This window comes from Cenococcum geophilum, assembly GCF_001692895.1.
Source record: "Cenococcum geophilum 1.58 unplaced genomic scaffold K441scaffold_27, whole genome shotgun sequence".
NCBI lineage: Eukaryota > Fungi > Ascomycota > Dothideomycetes > Gloniales > Gloniaceae > Cenococcum > Cenococcum geophilum.
In genome coordinates, this window is record NW_027137585.1 from 1,467,687 (window position 1) to 1,485,876 (window position 18,190).

The window sequence follows — 18,190 nt, forward strand, 5'->3', positions numbered from 1 at the left end:
AAGTCACTTAATTATAAGAACCTCGGCCCCTACCTAATTAAATGAGTTATTGACAGGGGAGCCGTATATAAGCTAGAGCTCCCGCCTACCCTAGCCACCCGCGGGATATAGCCTGTATTTTACCTATAGCTACTATACCTTCATTAGCCTAACCCCTTACCGGGGCAGATATAGCCTAAACCCCCACTAGTACTAATTTAAGATAAGAACGAAGACGAGAACCATAAGGAGTAGACCGTTAAATGAATTATTAACTTTAAATACTTTAGTAAAGGTAAAAGACGACGGCTCTACTATAGAGCTATATATATAGGATTCGACATAAACTAGCTAGAATGGCAACTATAGGAAGTCTTTAAAAATATAAAGGATTTAATTAGCGACTTTTACTACGCGAACCTATAGAAACCGGGCCTAAGTAGAGATTTTATACCTAATCCTCTATAGGAGCCTTTATAGAGTTAAACCGTTATATATTATTACGTAGGGGCAAATTACCGTTAGATTGCCGTTAGATTGCGGCAAAGTATAATTATATAACTAGAATATTGTTGAGATGTCCAGGAACTTTAACCGGCGGTTGAAGTTGTCTAATTGGTTGGATTCTTAGATGCTAAGCCTTATTATATAACGTTGTTTTAAGCCTTTAGTAATACCCCCCTTTTCTTCTTTTCTATACCCTAAGTATCCCTTTTATATGTATATAGTAACCACAGCATCGCCGGAGCTCCGCCTCTATAGGAGGGGGGGTAGTGTTACGGAACCCCACCGCAGGGGCCTCCATAGGAGAGCCCCGTGCTCTCGCGTACACCTCGTGTACAGCTTATGTCAGCTACGCGTAGGTATATCACCTCCTTACGCCCTCGACCCTTACGATCGATCGCGCAACGTCTTGTAGACTCCTCGAATATATACGTCTTGTAGCCACTGCCCCGTCCCGTGACATGTATGAAGCTAGGTCGCTTGCCTGCCTAAGTGTTTTTAGTGTTATAATATTAATAGTTATTAACTATAGATCCTTCTCTAGTGTAGCCTTACGTGGTAGAGGTAGTTTATTAAGTACCTTCTTTGGGTTAAATGGGTAAAGGCCAGTCTCTGTGAATGCCGCTTTAATTATTGCTTTCTTAAATGTGCGTTTCCGTACGTCAGGAATAAGGTAAAGAAAATCCATCTTATTAATCTTAAATGCGCTAGTGTGGTAAGCCTGGTTTAGTGCTTAAATGGCTGAAACACAACTATATTAAGCGGCTGCATCTTATGTATAAGATGTAAGGGAAAGCAGGCTAGTAAGATCTTACGATTAATACAGTATTGCGTAAATTCTAGCGTCTTGTGAGAGCCGTGGCCGTTAAGAATAAGGAGTTTGTATACACCCTTTGTCCGATTTTGCGTATAAAGATTAAAGTATTTAATCCATTTAAGCGCGATCTCGTTATTTATATACGCCGTATTACTAATACCGATAATGTAGCTATCGGGAATCACCGTCTCTAAGTACCAGCGTATCTGGTAGGTCTTACCTTTAAAGATAATAAGAGGTGGGATAACGTGGCCGTCTGTGTAAATTGTCTTTGTAACCGTAACAGATTTACGGCTAAATGCCTTACCTACCTCACACCGTGCTGCCTTATTATAAATAATAAGTACCTTCTCTTTCTTTCCTTGCCCTATACGTACGCCTAATTCGTCCATATTATATATATCTTTATGCTATACGGCGTACTTCTTAATGTCCCTCCCTAACGCGTTAAACCACTCTTTTATAAGAACAGGATCTTTAGCGGCCTATCTCTTTGCCTCTTTAGGTACCTTAGTCCTAAGCGTAACCTTTTGGCGCTTACAGAAGCGTGTAGCCCATTTGGTGCCGCAGGTAGGTGGTGGTTTAGTAGGATCTATATGACGGTCGGCAAGGATATAATTAACGTGTCATTCGAGTAGAGAAATGCCAGGGCGTTGACTAATATCGTTTAGCCGTGTTATCCATAGCATAATGCCTTCTTCTTCGGTGTCGTTAAGTAGCCTATTTGTTGCAGGTCGATCTAATCAAGACGTTCGTCCAGCAACGCGATTCTTGACGCGACCGTATAGGTCAGGGTTCTTACGCGTTGCCTCTGCAATTGAGGGATATTCGCCATTGCAGATAGCTTAAGCAAGGCAAGCGACCTGGTTTTCAGTAGACAGATAATCGCTCATATTGGTGGTTGTGTAGTAATTGAATAATTGAGAAAGTTGATTAATTATGGCGATTGAGGTGTCCTGGCGATTAGGATGTCCACCACCTACCCGAGAGGGTAGGTGGTCAAGGCGCAGCTACGCAGGCCACGGATATTTGGTTAATCTGGTTTAACCAGTTCTATAACCGGTTCAAGCCTCAAAATTGTATTTTGGATTGGTTTTGGCCTCATTCCTGAAACCTAACCTAACCGTTGACATCACTGGCCTGCTCCCTACAGTACACCTGGGCAGTATGCCTTACAGCTAACGCCCATATTTAAAGCTAGGGGCTCGTTCGGTTACAAAACCGTCAGATTGAATATGAACTGAAAGTCCGGCAGAAAGGACACGTTCCTTCCTAATTTGTTACGCGTCTATAACTTTAACGAAAGCCTCTGTATTAAACTAGAATCTGTAATAGGAGCTTCGAGCTACATATTAAAATGACGCCGAGAGCTCTATTTCATAGGCCAGATATAGTAAAGTTGCCAGCCTTTTAGAGTGTTTTTTGGGCGGTGAAAGGAACATCAACAATTCTGTGGCTCGGTTCTGATTCTGAAGAGTTTAACCGAACGATTGCCTCATAATTATATTTGAGCTCCATATCGGTTAAATATGGAGCCTCCATATTGAATATGAAGTTGTCACCGAACGACCCCCAGAATGGTAGAAATTATGAAACAAAGAGGCCAGAAAGATGATATGAAGAACCTTCAAGTACAGATTTGTTATGGATGGACGGAGCGTGCATAGCTGCTTTGTAATGTAACATTGCCGGGTTCTTATCCACTTCCCTTTGCTGGTACCGCCCTCTGCTTGATTCCGGCTACTTTTTTCTTCTGCTTATCTCTTTCCTCCACATTAGTATTGATATTGAAATGCGAGCTCTTGATCTGCTCGAACATTTGCCCAGCCGTAATCCCTTTGATCGGCGTCTGAAAATCGCCAGTGATTGACGTAGTCAAATTGTCCGTGTCTATCGTTACCTGATCATGTGCGCGGAGAACAAAGACAATAGAATAACGATATTTCGGATCCTTTTGACCAGAGGGTTGTGATGGTGGAGAAGGGCTTGGAGGAACGCCATAAGACCGCACCTGATGACCTCCTGCGCGGTAGCGGAAGTTTGAGAGACGCTCAAGCTGTCGACCTACAAGTAAAGATGCTGATGGTTGTTGATAGGTTTTCTCAATCGGGAACCATGATCTTGAGGGAATGTCCCAGACCTCTAAGCCCGGAGTGGCCCCCATGACCATACTGAGGAGGCCAAGATCGCTGTGGGCTTTTAAGGTAGTAAGTGAATGAACGGAAAAGAAAAGTGAGGGTTGAGAGGTTGAGCAAGGTTAGACATAGAAGCATGAGCGAGTAGTTGGAATTGTAAATAACGATGAATGGAAAATAAAAGAAAACCCTGGGACGAAAAGGTTATGTCGCACTTACGTTCTGCAACAATTTTAGCTTCCTCACCTTCATACCGAAACAGCCTTAACATAGTCTGTGTTTTGTCCTCTTTCGTCTCCCCTAACCGTTTACACGGCCCCACAAACCTCCTCAACCCGCCCTCGCCCTCTCCTACATCCATCTCCAAACTCTCACTCACTCTTCCCAGCATTCCGTCCATTAGATCCCCTGCCGCCGCCCAGCACTGCTTCGCAGCATCCCTTAGAATCTCCGGCGTACCCTCGACAGTTCGAATGGTAATGAATTCCTTTTCACCCTCAATCCTCGACCAACCTTCCTCAGAGCCGAGCTTTGTCTTCCAGTTCTCTTTCTCCTCAATTGGCTGGTCGAAAAACGTTTTGCTAGACTCAAAGAGATTTTCGAAGCCTTGCTGGAGTGGGTGTTGCGACGGGCATTCTGAGCTAGGCACGGGGAATGAGACCGTGGCCCAGCCTTGAAGTGCTAGATTTGGGGTATGCTTGGACAGAACTAGAGGAAGAGAAGAGGGCCGTAAAGGCGGCCGAGGGTCAATGGGGAAATTTTGGGTTTGAGCTTTTGATTTGGGACGTAGATGTGAAATAATGCGGGAGAGTAGAGGGGCATGGTTTGAGGGCTGCGGAGATGTTTCTATCGCCATAATGTTATATAGAGAAGTGATGCAAAGCGAATAGAACGTTATACTGTACGTAGTGATAGAGAGTTGCTCAGTACTGAAGTTCGAGTGTCAAGGCTGGAGAATAAAGTTGGCGCCCGCGGGTTATCTCATAAATCATACGCTCCGTAGAATTTGGTTACGGGGCAGGGAAAGCACGGGCATTCGGCTCCCTATCACCCTCAAATTCTCCCTCGAGCGTCTAAGAGCTTATGGGAGTCGTTTTGGTATAAACTAAATGTTTTAAAAATCGAATTTTGCGTATTTCTATGAGCCACGTCCTACCTACCGGAGTTGTTATATATTTTATTAACATATCTATATAAGTGTATACTATCCCATCACCCGACAGGGTACTACGTTATCGATAAGGGTGTGAACCGTGCATATAACACCGAGGAACTGTACTCAATCCATGCCTCCTTATTGGCCAAATTCTTATCGATAGCGCAGGACGATTGACGGGTCATGGGATAGTATTTTTACAATAACTGGACGTTATAAAAGGGTCGAGATACGGCAGTGAAAAATGAGATTTTTGGTATATTTTGACGCTCCGTTACCACTAAAGCTAGACCCATACGCTCTCAGACTCGGTGGAGAATTCGTTGGTGATAAGGAGCAATATGCCCGCCGGTGCGCACCAACGGGTCTGATTTATGAGATAACCAGCGAGTTAAAGTGAGATGTATATCACGTGATGATGTAACATAGCCTCGACATACATAGCCCCTGTTGACGTCGTTCGTGGTCCAAGCCACGACCCGGATATTTAGCGTCTGGAGAATGATATCGGAGGCTGATTCGCTATAGCACGGGGTGCAGCTCGCAGGGGTCACGGAAAAGTTGAACGGGGTCACCGATGGGGATCGGCAAAAGCTGAACGGGGTCACCGATGGAGCGCCGGAAAAAGGTCGCCACACTTTTACCCATACAGAACACGCATCGGTAGCCACGATTTACCTTTAGCGACCGCATGCACCAAATATGCGGTGCATATACCAAGCATATGCATATATAACTACAAGATACGCATAGCAAATGAGAATATATTGCAGTGGTTAAATGGCTTGTTAGGAGTGCATATGCTAAGCATATACATAGCATATACAGGTACCACAGTGCAGCCTACCTTTATAGAATATTAAGTATATTGCATATGCTAAACATATACTATAGTGTAGCCTATCTTTATAGAATAGTAAGTGTATATACATTGCATATGCTAAGCATATACAAATATAATAATACAGCCTACCTTTTAAAGAATTAGTAGGGTATATGCTAAGCATATACTAAGCATATACAAATACAATAGCGCAGTCTACCTTTTAAAGAATTGGTAGGGTATATGCTATGCATATGCTATAACAACTTAGCTCACATATTTAATACTATAGTTAGTGGGCTGCATATATAGGGTATATAATATTCTCTACTTATTAAATACTTTAAATTATAAAAAAATATGTTTGTATATGCGCTACATATGCATAAAGCTCAGCGGGCTCAGAAGTTGAGCGTGGTCAGAAAGGTTATGACCCCGTTGAACTTTCTGACCCCGCCGAGTTTTTCCGTGACCCCCCCGAGCTGTAAGCCCGCTATAGCAACCTTCACCATGGAGCTATATTGGTGACGTACATTCATCCTCTTTTCTCCCCTATTCACGATCTCTTAGCCACTGAGGAACTATCGGCTTAATTCTAACGCTTTTATGCCTCCCTTCTGCGTCTTGTTCACCCCATTGCATTCCAAACTCCATGCCCGGCCTCCAACTACCTCCCTCTGCACTGACCTTCATATCGGTCATCATCTCGAGCCTACAAAGCGCCAGTCCTACATTGCTAATGCCTGCAAGAAATTTACCTGTGGCGCGGCCTTTTTTCACTGTGCCATCTTCATCTAGTTGTTTGATATCTGTGCCGGCAGGAATGTGCTCATTGTGTACTGGTTCCCCAGTTTTTTGGAGACTCCAATTAGGATCATAACCCGCCAATAGCAATGCTTCAGACAATTCCTCAGTTTTGTGATATAACTGCACGGGTAAAATTCTTTTCCTCACAACCCCAGTATGTTTCGTCCGGATCGTCAGTTCCTGACCTACGTAGCATCCCTTCCTAAAGTCAATCCCATGCATAAGATCGATATTTGATTCCATAGGGAGCGCGCTCGCAGGGGGCATTTCCTTCGGTCCCTCAGGTATGCCGTACAAATATCTTCGTATATGGTAAGATGTCGCGTCTACAATTGGGAACTCGTTCATTTCCCCGGACGATATGAGGTTCGAGGACTCCGACTTTGGAAGGACAATACGCCAGCCAAAGCCGGGAGCGCGAGGGTCACAAATAGCAACTGTGTAGGAGCTGGGATCGCTAGCGGAATCATCTAGGGCTGGCCAAGGTGGCTCAGAAGCCCGGGCCTCGGATTCAGTAGCGCCATTATCCTGCCAGCCGGCCCATACACTGGCCTCGGCCTCCTCCACCAATCGAATCTCAATTTTAGACCTCAATTTGTGCCTTTTCAAATGCTTGAATAGATTCCCGGCCTCGGTGCCATCCACTTCGATAAAGCAAGCCCATCCTGATGACCCCTGAGATGGGTCCGGGTAAATGAAAGAATCCCACATTATGCGGCCACGCGCATCGAGGAAGGCAGAGTACCACGGCGTAATGACCTTCGGGTTGACATTATTGGTAGTAAGGCCCTGTAGGAATTTGGGAGCATCTGTGCCGGACAGGTATATCAAGCGACGGTGGAAAAGCTCGGCGATGCCGGCGGGAGGTAGGGATTTTGGAGGACCGGGTTGGTTGAAATATGCGCGACGAGATGACATAGTCGCATTACTGCTTGGTCGGCAGTACTTGAGAGTTGGCTTAAAGGCGTTATAACGATAGGAGGCGGCTGGGAAGGTGGCATTACGCCGAGCGCGGGGGGAGATTGCAGTGCTGAATCGAGACCGGGCAGTAGAAGCGCGACGAAGGCATCGAGTGCATACGAAGGGGGTTGACGAGCTATAGAAAGCCATGGTTATAGCCATTGGAAGGAGGTAAAGAGAGTCGATGGGGTAATTATGCGAGCTATGATGGAGACATGGAAGCTCTGGGGTTCAAAGTTTGCATCATCGGCTTTGTCGTCCTTGGCACCTCCGCGGCCATCTGTCATCCCCTCCAGAGACGACTCCACCCGCTAATTTACTTCCATTGAGTGCTATAGCTACTGTCGTTCCTTATAACTCTTCAGTAGATTCCTATAAAAGCTTCTAGAAATATGCTTAATATGCGAGAGTTCTACCTTGCCGTTCACTTCAGCTCAGAACACCTCAAATTGATGATTGGCCCAATCTGTGAACAGCCACAATAGCTCCTTAGAGCTGAAACTCACAAGCCCTGGAGGCTTAGAGGCTTAAACAACGTCAATTCACATCCCACCGGGCGGGTCAGGTGTCTTTTCTTCTTCTCTCGATTTTTGTATACTCATCAGTCTTCTAGAAGTCCGGTCTACTTCATCTGCTTGCTTGTCCTCAGCGCACTTTTCCATAGAGCCAACTCTTCAGTCCTCAACACAAGTACAACAATAGCTAGCTCCCCCAGCGCAGCTTCACTGGCCGCGACTTCCATAACTGGACGATGGACACTAACACCTTTGAGTCTACCAATCACTTCAGTGCCGCCTGATCCGCGAGGAATATCCCGCGTCAGCGGCTTCTACGGACCTGGTACTCGGGCAGCATGGTCCTTAACTCTCGCAGCTTCATGGTTTGGGCTACCTAGCCACCCCAAGCTAGATTCGACCTGAACACTTGGATATACTTGCTAGGGACGGACTGGGCAGCGGTTGACCTTATCCACATTCTCGTTCTCTGCAAACTTTTAAAGAGGAGCAATGCTAGCTCGGAAGTCTTCGATGCAGAGATAGGCTCAATTGGCGCGGCCTTCTCGATCGCCTTCTAGGGTACCGCGCATGCTCTGAAGCAACTGATTATCTGCTTTCAGCTCCAACGTGTTCCTAGGCAACGGGTGGGGACCATAGCCATCGGACTCCTTCTCCCGACTGTCTCGCCATGTGTCGTATTCCTCGCTGCCGACTTTGCCAAAGTCCCCGCGCTGTATTGGCGCGGTATGGACGCTGATGGCCATTCCCTATACCCTCAGGTCTCTTGTTTAATAGGAGCCTGGTACTTAATAATCGCCCTCCTCGGCGCCTTGTATATTTTATTCCAGGTACTATGCGATCCTCCAAGAAACACATCTAAGCAATTAGCTACCTCTTTACACGACCTCTGGTCTTGCATATCCCCTTACATTGGCCGGTCAGTAAAGACATTACTCGGCCTAGGAATCTTCCTTATCATATTATTCGCCATAACAGACATCCAGTGGATACTTTCCGCAGCTATTTCTACCTTTCTCAATCCTGGCCTACGCCTCGTACGCGTACTGTTTCCTTCCAGCTGTACTTTTCATGAGCGCCTGCTACGTCACCAGAGCATATCTCACGTTCGGGTCCGCTCCTGCGCAGTCCCGCTTCTTCATGCCCTGTGCCCCACAGTCGGTTTTGGACTCCGATCAAGCTTTTGCTCTTCCGGGCGGTCTAGTTACGTTTTTTGGCGGTAAAGTTGCATCGTCCTTTCTCCGATCCGGGAAACAGAAACGGGGGAGTAGGGGAATCGTGTACGGCCGCTAGGGCCGCTAGGGTAGCTTTTCGTGCCAGATGGTCAACGCAAGAATTCATAGCAGCGCATTCAATGCAAATGGATATTTCTTCATCCCAGCACCCACCCTAACATCTCGCATCAAATGAAGGGCCTCGAGCCGAGGGTAAATGCGAGCTGGTGGAGTTTCTATCTTAGGAAGATACATCGTGTATATATAACCTCAGGGGAGGAGAGTGGTTCTTCCTAACTTAAAACCTATCTGATGCAACCACCCATTCCAGCCCTCACCCAGCAACCCCAAACCCTAAAAATACCGCAACTAAACCCTCAAACCCAGGTATCAATGCTTCCACCCATCCCCACGTTAAAAAAAACCCACTCCACCACTCACCTCTTTCCCCTCGCTACATCCTCCAAAAACCCGAGCAAAAACGACTTATCCACCGAACTCATCCCCACCCCATTCCCCTCCCCCAGCACCCCCGCAGCCTTCCCCNCCCCCTCGCCCAACCCCCCAACAGTCGCACTCGCCCCAACCGGCGCCCCATCCCCAATACTGCTAATCCGACTCCGACTTGCCAACGCCGCCGGACTGCCCTGGACACTGCTCTTGTCCGGCAGCGGACTGACCGGACTCCTGATCCCAGACGTAGCCACGCGCGGGGTACCGGGCGCCATTCCCGCGATTCCTACGGCGGCAGCGGCGGTGGTAGCAGCGGTAGTGGTGGTGTTAGTAGCGGGCTTGCTAAACAGCGACAGCAGCGCCGACTTCTGGTCCGAGGGCAGCGACCCGCGGCGGTCGAATGCCGACGCAGGGATATTCTGGATAGGCGTCGGGACAGTCGCGGCGTGGCGGATGAGCGGAGACGAAGGGAGAAGCGCGTGTGCTGCCTGCAGGCCTTGCGGACCTTGCGGACCTTGCGGCGGGCGGCGCAGGATCTGCGGGTGGAAGGGGGACGGCTTGGGCGAGGGGGTTAGGCGGGGTGCCTGGATGGGGGGTGTGCGGGACGGGCTGTGGATGCCCTGGGACGCGGTAAGGGGCCGCGAGAGGATGGAGATGGGTGGGAGGGGCTTGTTTTCTAGCTNCATGGAGGGTGAGATGCCTTCGTGCGTGTGTCCGTTTGTCTCGGGCTGTCTTGTCTGCCGCCGGACGGTCTCAAAATCGGGGGCGTTCAGCGGACCAGAGACAGTTGCGGAGGTGAGGCTTGGCTTGCGCGGCTGTTGGTGGTCCATGATGCCCAGACGAGGTAACTTCGCTGTCAGGGTTGCCGTTTTGTGACCCACTCGCGGAACCATACCCTTTGCAGGTGACGGTTGTCTAGGAAGCCCAGGACTTGGGTGCGCTGCGAGTTCGATTGGTTCGGGTTCTAAAGCATCTGGGCGAGCCGCAATTGAGGGAGGGGTTGAAATAGACACGGATGGGGAACGGAAAAGGTTCAGAAGTGCATCCTGGTGTGCATTTCTAGGCTTGGGTGCTGCTGGTTGCGTTACTGGAGATTGATCGCTGAACACAGCACGCGGCGATTGGACTGAAGATATCTCGAAAGGTAATTGTCCCGATGACGGAGAGACTGCTTCTGGAATATGAGATGTTTGGGAGGCTTGCGGTACGTTCGCGTTACTGAATCGATCGGCGAATTGCTCGATCTTGGGATTTTTTGGTGTAGACGTTGATTTATCGCTGCTCTTAAACGCATTTAAAAGAGTCAATGTATGAGCCGTAAGTTTTGGAGGCGGCAATTTAGACGCCGGAGGAATTGCTGGACCATGCAGACCAGGAAATTGTGGAGCTTGCGCAAATTGTGGATCACCGGTCCGTTGATATGGCCGTGGTGTTTCCTGACCGAAGGATGATGGGATATTTGGGCCGTGTGACGAGGAGAATACTGGATGTTGAAAATTTGCGGGTTGTGGCGGCCGGTATGCCTGATATTGGGTATGGAAACCATTTTGGTGTTGGGCAGGAAGATATTCAGATGGCTGCGGGTGATGTAAGTTTGGAGGGAGTGGTTGCGAGGAACGACCAGGTGAGAAAGGAAGCGCTGGCGGAGATGCCATGCTCGAAAACGGTGGTGGTTGAGGGTGATGGTGATGTGGGCTTCTGGGTTGGGCAGGTTGAGTATTGATTTGCTCGAAGGATCTCACTGGAGGATCGGCTGGTTGGGCATGAGAAGGACCGGAGCTACCCTGGAGCATTGCTAGAAGTGGATTCTGCTCTTTCTGCTGGGCGACCGGGACTGATTGTTCTGAGGGCATCGGACGACCAACACTCAACAGACGCTTCAACTCTGCGGCCGGATCCGGTGTGGCTTCTGCATAAATAGATACCTCAGGCAGGTTATCTGACGCTCTATGGCTACGGCTGAGATTGGCCAGAAGCTGAGTGGAATCATCTTCCTCTGGAGGTTGTTTTGGAAGGGGAGGTCCCTCATCCGCTGTGAGAGTTCCTATCCTAACTGCGTCATCGTCCGCTTCAGTTTCTTCCAGGTCAGTCTCAGCACTGACGGGGGGTGGTGCCAAGTGAATTCCTCTTTCAGCTTGCATTCCGTCGAGTTTGCGCTGTTGTTTAATCCAGTGCCTTAAGGGCCCCAAGAAAGGCGCGACCATGTAGAACATATTATCCTTCAGTAAATCTTCTCCATTGCCTTGCTGCTGATGTTGCTGTTGTCTATTCCTCTTTAGCGTTGGTAAATTTGAAAGCTTGTACCATGAAATTTTCTGAGTTGAGGTCAGTAAGGACATCGGGTACAGAGCAACCCTATACTAACGCTGATCTCTTTGCGAGTTCTCGGCTCAAAATAAGTATCCATTGGCACTCCTCTGAATACATAGAGACGCATATGTTGTTCCCTCATTGATACTTCGATGTACTTCATATCTGACTCATCCCTGACGAGACCGGCTTCCTTGATGTCAAAACCCGTCTCTTCATAGACCTCTCGTATAGCGCAATCAAGGTCCTTCTCATCCTTATTTATTTTGCCTCTTGGGAAACTCCATTTTGCGCCCTTTTTCCAGCCTTTTACTAAAACGGCATGATCCATGGTATCATTAAGCATTATCGCGCCACGCACCGGCACCCGTGTCTTGTAGGCCAGGAACTCAGAATAGGCCTGGGTATGATGGTAGGAAGAGAATTCGGACAGCAGAGGGCAATGCTGAAATATCAGGAGGCAGAACTTCTTGAGGTTCATGGAGGGCAAGGTGGGGTCGAGGGGTCGGATGAAGTCCTCGTAGAACCATTGTGCCTCTTCGACTTGGAAACATATTCGCTCAACGGACTCGAGTTCTTCTTGGGGTAGGTTGATGATGAAGCGCACGCATAGGTCGTCCAGCCCTTGTTTACAGCATTTGTTAGCATTGGGAGTATGCCGAAGATAGGCCACAAGTGTCGCGCGACAAGACCGGCAGGCCGATGTGATCAGCGGGCTGTGCAGAGGGCGGGGAGAAGCAGTGAGACGGGACTAGAACTGGAGTGGGACCCAGGTGAGTAGGGGAACGGGCCGTGTGTACTTACAGTCAACTAGCTGCATCTTTGTCTCCATCATGTTGACCAGTGTCCTGCAGCATATCCTCGCAAAACACGTATCGCGATCGGAAAGGGCAGCTGCTGAGGAGCGGAGAGAGCAGATAGCAGACGGTCTAGGTCGCGGGAGATCAGTGACGAGAACCCCACAACCACGTAAGCTTGCAATGACGATGGCGGGTTGAATAGTCACGCTGGGGACGGGAGTTTTTGGTGGTGGTGGTGGTAGTGGATAGCTGGTGTACCTCAGCACCCGCGAGAACGCCATGAAAAGCGCCACAAGTGGCGGTGTGGCTGCCAAGCAGTGGCGAGTGTTCTCGGTTGGGCGAGGCAGCACGGGCGGATGACGCCGACTTGCATGATTCTCAGCCGTTTGGCTAGCGGTGTCGGCAGTGTGGCAGTGTGGTCAATCCAGCTTCTCCCCAAAAATCAAGGCATGACGGCCGATCCCGTCACCAATCCCATCACCCATCCCAATTCCCAATCATGGCCACCCGAAATAATAAAAGGCCTATCGCTGGCCCATCCTTTTCCTTCTTTTACCTTTGTACTCTACTTCGCTGTTGCAGTCGCTGACTATTCATAGCAGCGCGTTTCGCTGAGACGCCCGTTTCAGAAATTCCGGAGCCGACCACTCGCTGCCAACCACTCTCAATTCGTCTCAAAACAGAACCGCATTAAACCGTTAACCCGAAAAGAAACATCCTTCACCCAAATTCTTTAAAAAGAGACTGACTACTTGACCTTTGGAAATCTCTACATTCCTATCTTTCACTTTTAAAAAAGCAACGTTTGATCTACTCGTCAACAATTCCACAAATCCTCTTCAACACAAGCTAAACACACAAATGGCGAACGCAATCGGAAAATATGCTGCAAAGAAGCTGCTCCGGAAGCAGATGGCGAAATACAAGACCAAGGAAGTCTCAGGCGACCAGGTAAGCACTTCCATCTTCCTATGGTTCCAACAATACTAACAAATGACGTACAGGACCCTTACTTTGCCCGTATTGAAGTCCCAGGCAAGCCCGGAAAGTTCAAGAAAGTGAAGAAGCAGGTCCCAGACTATATCCCAGAGCACGATGCTGTCATCCTGGCCAAAATGCGCTCGCGCTCCTATAAGCTCGACATGTGCCTGTTCAACTTTATGGGGATCCGATTTGGCTGGAGCAGCGTTGTGGGCATAATTCCTGCGTAAGTATTACATGCTCCCTACTTGAGGAAGCAATTCCGAGAAACACAAGCTAACAGATCTTCTCTCCAGTGCCGGCGACGCCATCGATATGCTATTAGCACTGATGCTCGTTCACAGCTGCATGAAAGTTCATTGCGGACTCAGCAACCGCACCGCCATAATGATGTGGACAAACGTCGTTCTCGACTTCGCTGTCGGCCTCGTTCCCTTCATTGGCGACCTTGCCGACGCTGCTTTCAAAGCCAATACGCGTAACCTGCGCCTCCTTGAGAAAGCCCTCGATAGAGCCTACAAGCCTAGGGCACAGCTAGAAGCAGAAGACAGACTGCCGAAGAATGAGCGACCACAACCTGCGACGGTATACGAGGACTTTAGCGACGAGGAGTATGACCGCAGAGGCACGCCGCCTACCTATGAGGAACACGCAGGAGTGAGAGCTCCAGCTCCAGCGAGAATACCGACTGAGACTCGAGGAGGCGTCCCTGCAGACACAAGGGGAAAGGGCTGGCTGAGCAGCGGCAGTCGGAAGGAAAGGCAGCCAGATATCGAGATGGGGCGGCTCTCAAGGGATAACACAAAGAAGAGCTCTCGGCGTTAAGAGAGTTGCGGAGTGTGGAAAATTGGGCTTTCCGACTGCATCGTTCATAGCGACGGCGTTCTAGTGACGGCGCGATTCTTCTCTTTAATTATAATCCTCAATTGATACCCTCAGAACGACATGGCGACACTTCTAACTTTTCTTAGCATGGTAGATGCTCTGTGCAGATAGCAATCGACCAAAAATTTACGTATTCCTATACTAATTTTATCTCTTAACCCGCTGGCGTCCACGGGGTAAGTGGTCCGTGCAGAACACCGAATCTAAACCCAGACCTGCGGAGGATAAATTATCCTATCCGGTCGGGCGGATAATAATCCTATCCGAAGATAGCCCGGATATCGGATAATATCCGGATATATCTAGATAAGGCTTGGCATCCGTAGAATTTCAACTATCTTTTATTTCTATCGTACGACGCTATAAATATGGCTAGTACTGGTGAAATTCACTCTGCGGAGACTCTTTACGGAGCTCTGCGGAGGCTCTGCAGAGGCTCTGCACGAAGCTCTGCACGAAGCTCTGCACGAAGCTCTGCACGAAGCTCTGCACGAAGCTCTGCACGAGGCTCTACAGAAGCTCTACACGAAGCTCTGTATACGGAGGCTCTACACGAAGCTCTGTACAAAACTTTTATATGGAGCCTCCGTAGTAGACCCGTCGTACGCAAAACCGTCGTACGCAGAGCCGTCGTGCAGAACCTCCGTATACAGAGCTTCGTGCAGAGCCTCCGTATACAGAGCTTCGTGTAGAGCTTCTGCAGAGCTTCGTGCAGGGCTTCGTGCAGAGCTTCGTGCAGAGCTTCGTGCAGAGAGAGCTTCGTGCAGAGCTTCGTGCAGAGCAGAGCTTCGCGCAGAGCCTCCGCAGAGCTTCATACAGAGCCTCCGCAGAGCTTCGTACAGAGNCTCCGCAGAGCTTCGTGCAGAGCTTTTGCTGAGCTTTGGTAGAGCTCCGTGCGGGGCTCCCCCTAAGCCTTATTCCGCAGAGCTCTTGTAAGCTTTATATCTATATAATATTAGTTATCCTTAGGATATTTAGATAAAAGTGGTACCGTTTTAAAGCGCTATACAAGCTCTATTAATCTATACAAATAGAAAAATTATTTATTTAATATTGGGGGGTGCATTACAAGTGTAAGCATATTAAGGGGATTTTGCCAAGACTATCCGGAGACTATCCGGATAGTCTCCGGATACTATTAGCTGATAGGTCTATTATCCGAGAGGCCTATCCGGCCTATCCTCCGCAGGTCTGTCTAAACCATGCGAAAAGTTGATTACGTTAATTTAATTGGCTGATTCTTATCGATAATGCGTGGACGAATTTCAGCGGGTTAAGGGATACGTGAAAATACATTCAAGCAGGCCCTTAAGTCACTTTCTTAAAACTAATTCCTCAAAAGATGTAAACACTAATCTTCCAGCTATCCCTCTCTTCAACCACTATGGGGAATAAACCCCGTCCAAGCCACCATGTCATACGTCCCCGCCGGACTGCTCCTCAAACTAGCAAAGCCCTCCACAAGCACGAACAACCGCGCCACAGGATACAAGCCCCACAACACCACCGTCACAACGCCCAAAATCGCCGCAGGAGACGTAAAAACCACGTCTGAGACAACCCTCCTAACAAGCGCCCATCCCCTATACCTCGTCGCCGCCCCCGGCGCAACCATATTCCCGACATTCGATATCGCTATCCAGACGAGAGTCAGCACCGGCGCGCCAGCCATGGCGAGCCCCGCGGCCCGCCACATCCACATCTCGACCACGGACGGGAAGTGGAACGGCCAGGCGGCGATATGCAGGCCGCCGTACACGGCGCTCATAGCAGCGAAGGTCTTGATCTGAGTGCCGTGCAAGCGGTCGCGGCCCGCGTTGTCCGCGTCGTCGGCGTCCCTGTAGGGCATGCCGTCGATGCGGAGGTTGCTGCGGGCGACGACGACGTAGTCGATCGGCAGCCGGACAGCGACGGAGCGGTGGTAGTGTGTCTCGTAGTCCGGGTCGGCGGGGTCGGAATCAGGGATGAGCACGTCGTAGCGCTCTGCCTTGTCTAGCCACTGGAAGTGATGACCTTTGGATTTGAGGAGGGCGAGGGCGCGGTTGGCGCGGGTCTGGTGCTCGAGCGCTTGTCTTGTTCTGGGGGGGGTGCGAGACGGTGGGGGCGTGATGTGGCGGGGTGTTTCTGGATCCTTTTTGAAATCGGGGAATTTAGTGTACCAGAATTGTTTAACGTAAGTTACGATGGAAGAACGGTGGACCAGGTTTTTGGTGGTGCCTTCAACTTCTGATAAGCCGATTGTTGACATCTGAGAGCACTTCCACTCGTCGCCCGGGAATTTATACCGAGAGGCCTTCTTCTGAGTCAGTCTGTGGAAAATGGCAGTGTGGTGGACGCATTCAGACAGGAAAAGGTGGGATGCAATCGTACCGTTTGGTCTTCTAATGCAAACAGAGCTGCCATATCTACCACTTTCTCGTTCGTGCAGATTATTGGGTTTCCAACGTTGTATGGCTTATCAAACCACAGAAAATACATGCAGAAAGCACACAACACATGCGTTAGGACGTGTAACTCAAGGAGACTTAACGGTAACTTCTGAGCCAGGCGGGCTATGCTCTGAACGAAGAACCAGCCGGCTTGAATGCAGACCAGAACCTTTGCAAAGGTGTCGGCTTTGCTTTTGTCCGTCACTACCTCTGGAGACTCCTCAGGCAGTATACCAAGCTTTGCTAGGAATCTTATCCCGGCAGGTGTGAAGGTTAGCGTTGGCCGATGCGAGAACGAAGAAGAGTCAACAGCAAACCCTCCGCATAAAGCGAAGAAGGCTTGCTCCATGGTCCACTGCTTCGGGCTTCTTTGTTTTTCACTTTTTGCTTGATTCGGTTCATCTACACCCTGGGCACTCCAGTTGCTGCTCTCGTCGCCTTGAGGATTAGAGCTTTCATTAACTCCGAGCGGCAACTCATCATTACCATTCTCTGCACTTTGTCGCACGGAGGCCTGCTCTCTGGTACTCTCTGATTCAGATCCAGAGGCATCTTCGCCAGGTGTATTCTCAACTTTCGGGCATGCGAGGCATTGCTTATGATCATGATCATTCTGTCATATGAGCGATGGCTTGAGAAAGACAAGGTTACAATAGCTTACGAGCTTTGCGCCTGACCCATTGAATGCTACACTTCCAAGTTCGTTCACTTCTTCTCTCAACTGCCTTGTAGTCCACCACTGCTCCCAGGCGCAGAATAGCACCACTTCCGGCACGAATATCGTAATTGTCATCCACATAATCCGGCGTCCAAAGTTTCGTATATCAGAGGTCTTAGGAAGTACATTTGGATGATATGCTGTCCATGCGCAAAGCGATAGTGTCGTTAAACAGGATATCAATAAGTCAAAAGTTCCCCGCACATGGGGAGTATTAACCCAACCAGAAGGAGAATTAGAATTGATAGAGCCATTGTTTGAACGAGCTTCAAAAATAGGATGTGCAGAGACTACTAAATGCCTAGGTAAAACATAAAAGAAATAAAGTAAAAAAGACATGACGAGAAACTGCTAGGGATCCAAGCGACAAACTGATGCCACTTCCAGGCATCTTTAAGATGTCTAGAGAGGACAGTACGCAACAGCCAGGATGCTGAAACACTATGCAGACATCTTGTGGCTTTCCTAATCCAATGGCTTCGCGCCGTATTAGATGCATGCATGTGGCGCGGTGATTCGGCGCTTCGAGCGTTTTAGGATCAGCGCTACAAGGGTGCGCACACCTCCTTACATAGGCTACTATCTTCCACGATGTATAAGCCAAAATTTTGTTGTACAGATGATTTCAAAACAAAATCGTACTTTTACAATCCTTTGCCTCTCATCTCAGCGCTTCCAATCGAAGCACTTAAAAAAAATTTGGT

At 49.0% G+C, this 18,190-nt stretch overlaps 6 protein-coding genes across 6 annotated transcripts; 1 reads left to right on the plus strand and 5 right to left on the minus strand.

The window, feature by feature from the left end:
* Positions 1-2,583: 2,583 nt before the first annotated feature.
* On the minus strand, positions 2,584-4,390 carry K441DRAFT_661735 (uncharacterized protein). Its single transcript, XM_067648920.1, has 2 exons — positions 3,655-4,390; positions 2,584-3,496 (listed from the first exon to the last, which is right to left on the minus strand). The coding sequence occupies exons 1-2, from the start codon at positions 4,289-4,291 to the stop codon at positions 2,997-2,999; spliced, it is 1,137 nt and encodes a 378-aa protein (XP_067502896.1). The 5' UTR covers positions 4,292-4,390; the 3' UTR covers positions 2,584-2,996.
* An 887-nt stretch (positions 4,391-5,277) lies between these two features.
* K441DRAFT_145045 (uncharacterized protein) lies at positions 5,278-5,680 on the minus strand. The gene has a single exon (XM_067640158.1). It carries the CDS (start codon positions 5,596-5,598, stop codon positions 5,395-5,397), a length of 204 nt encoding a protein of 67 aa, XP_067502897.1. The 5' UTR covers positions 5,599-5,680; the 3' UTR covers positions 5,278-5,394.
* Positions 5,681-5,966: 286 nt separating this feature from the next.
* On the minus strand, positions 5,967-7,139 carry K441DRAFT_566047 (Aminomethyltransferase folate-binding domain-containing protein; the record flags this gene model as incomplete). Its single annotated transcript, XM_067643726.1, has 1 exon — positions 5,967-7,139. The coding sequence occupies one exon, from the start codon at positions 7,137-7,139 to the stop codon at positions 5,967-5,969; it is 1,173 nt and encodes a 390-aa protein (XP_067502898.1).
* A 1,837-nt stretch (positions 7,140-8,976) lies between these two features.
* On the minus strand, positions 8,977-12,754 carry K441DRAFT_706227 (uncharacterized protein; the record flags this gene model as incomplete). The annotated part of the gene is made up of 3 exons (XM_067653646.1): positions 8,977-11,678; positions 11,729-12,297; positions 12,478-12,754. 3 exons carry the CDS (start codon positions 12,752-12,754, stop codon positions 9,348-9,350), a joined length of 3,177 nt encoding a protein of 1,058 aa, XP_067502899.1. The 3' UTR covers positions 8,977-9,347.
* Positions 12,755-12,919: 165 nt separating this feature from the next.
* Positions 12,920-14,657, plus strand: K441DRAFT_661738 (uncharacterized protein). Its single transcript, XM_067648921.1, has 3 exons — positions 12,920-13,424; positions 13,478-13,680; positions 13,751-14,657. The coding sequence occupies exons 1-3, from the start codon at positions 13,335-13,337 to the stop codon at positions 14,277-14,279; spliced, it is 822 nt and encodes a 273-aa protein (XP_067502900.1). The 5' UTR covers positions 12,920-13,334; the 3' UTR covers positions 14,280-14,657.
* Positions 14,658-15,640: 983 nt separating this feature from the next.
* Positions 15,641-18,033, minus strand: K441DRAFT_145087 (uncharacterized protein). The gene is made up of 3 exons (XM_067640159.1): positions 17,430-18,033; positions 16,710-17,381; positions 15,641-16,632 (listed from the first exon to the last, which is right to left on the minus strand). The coding sequence occupies exons 1-3, from the start codon at positions 17,823-17,825 to the stop codon at positions 15,715-15,717; spliced, it is 1,986 nt and encodes a 661-aa protein (XP_067502901.1). The 5' UTR covers positions 17,826-18,033; the 3' UTR covers positions 15,641-15,714.
* Between the last annotated feature and the right edge of the window lie 157 nt (positions 18,034-18,190).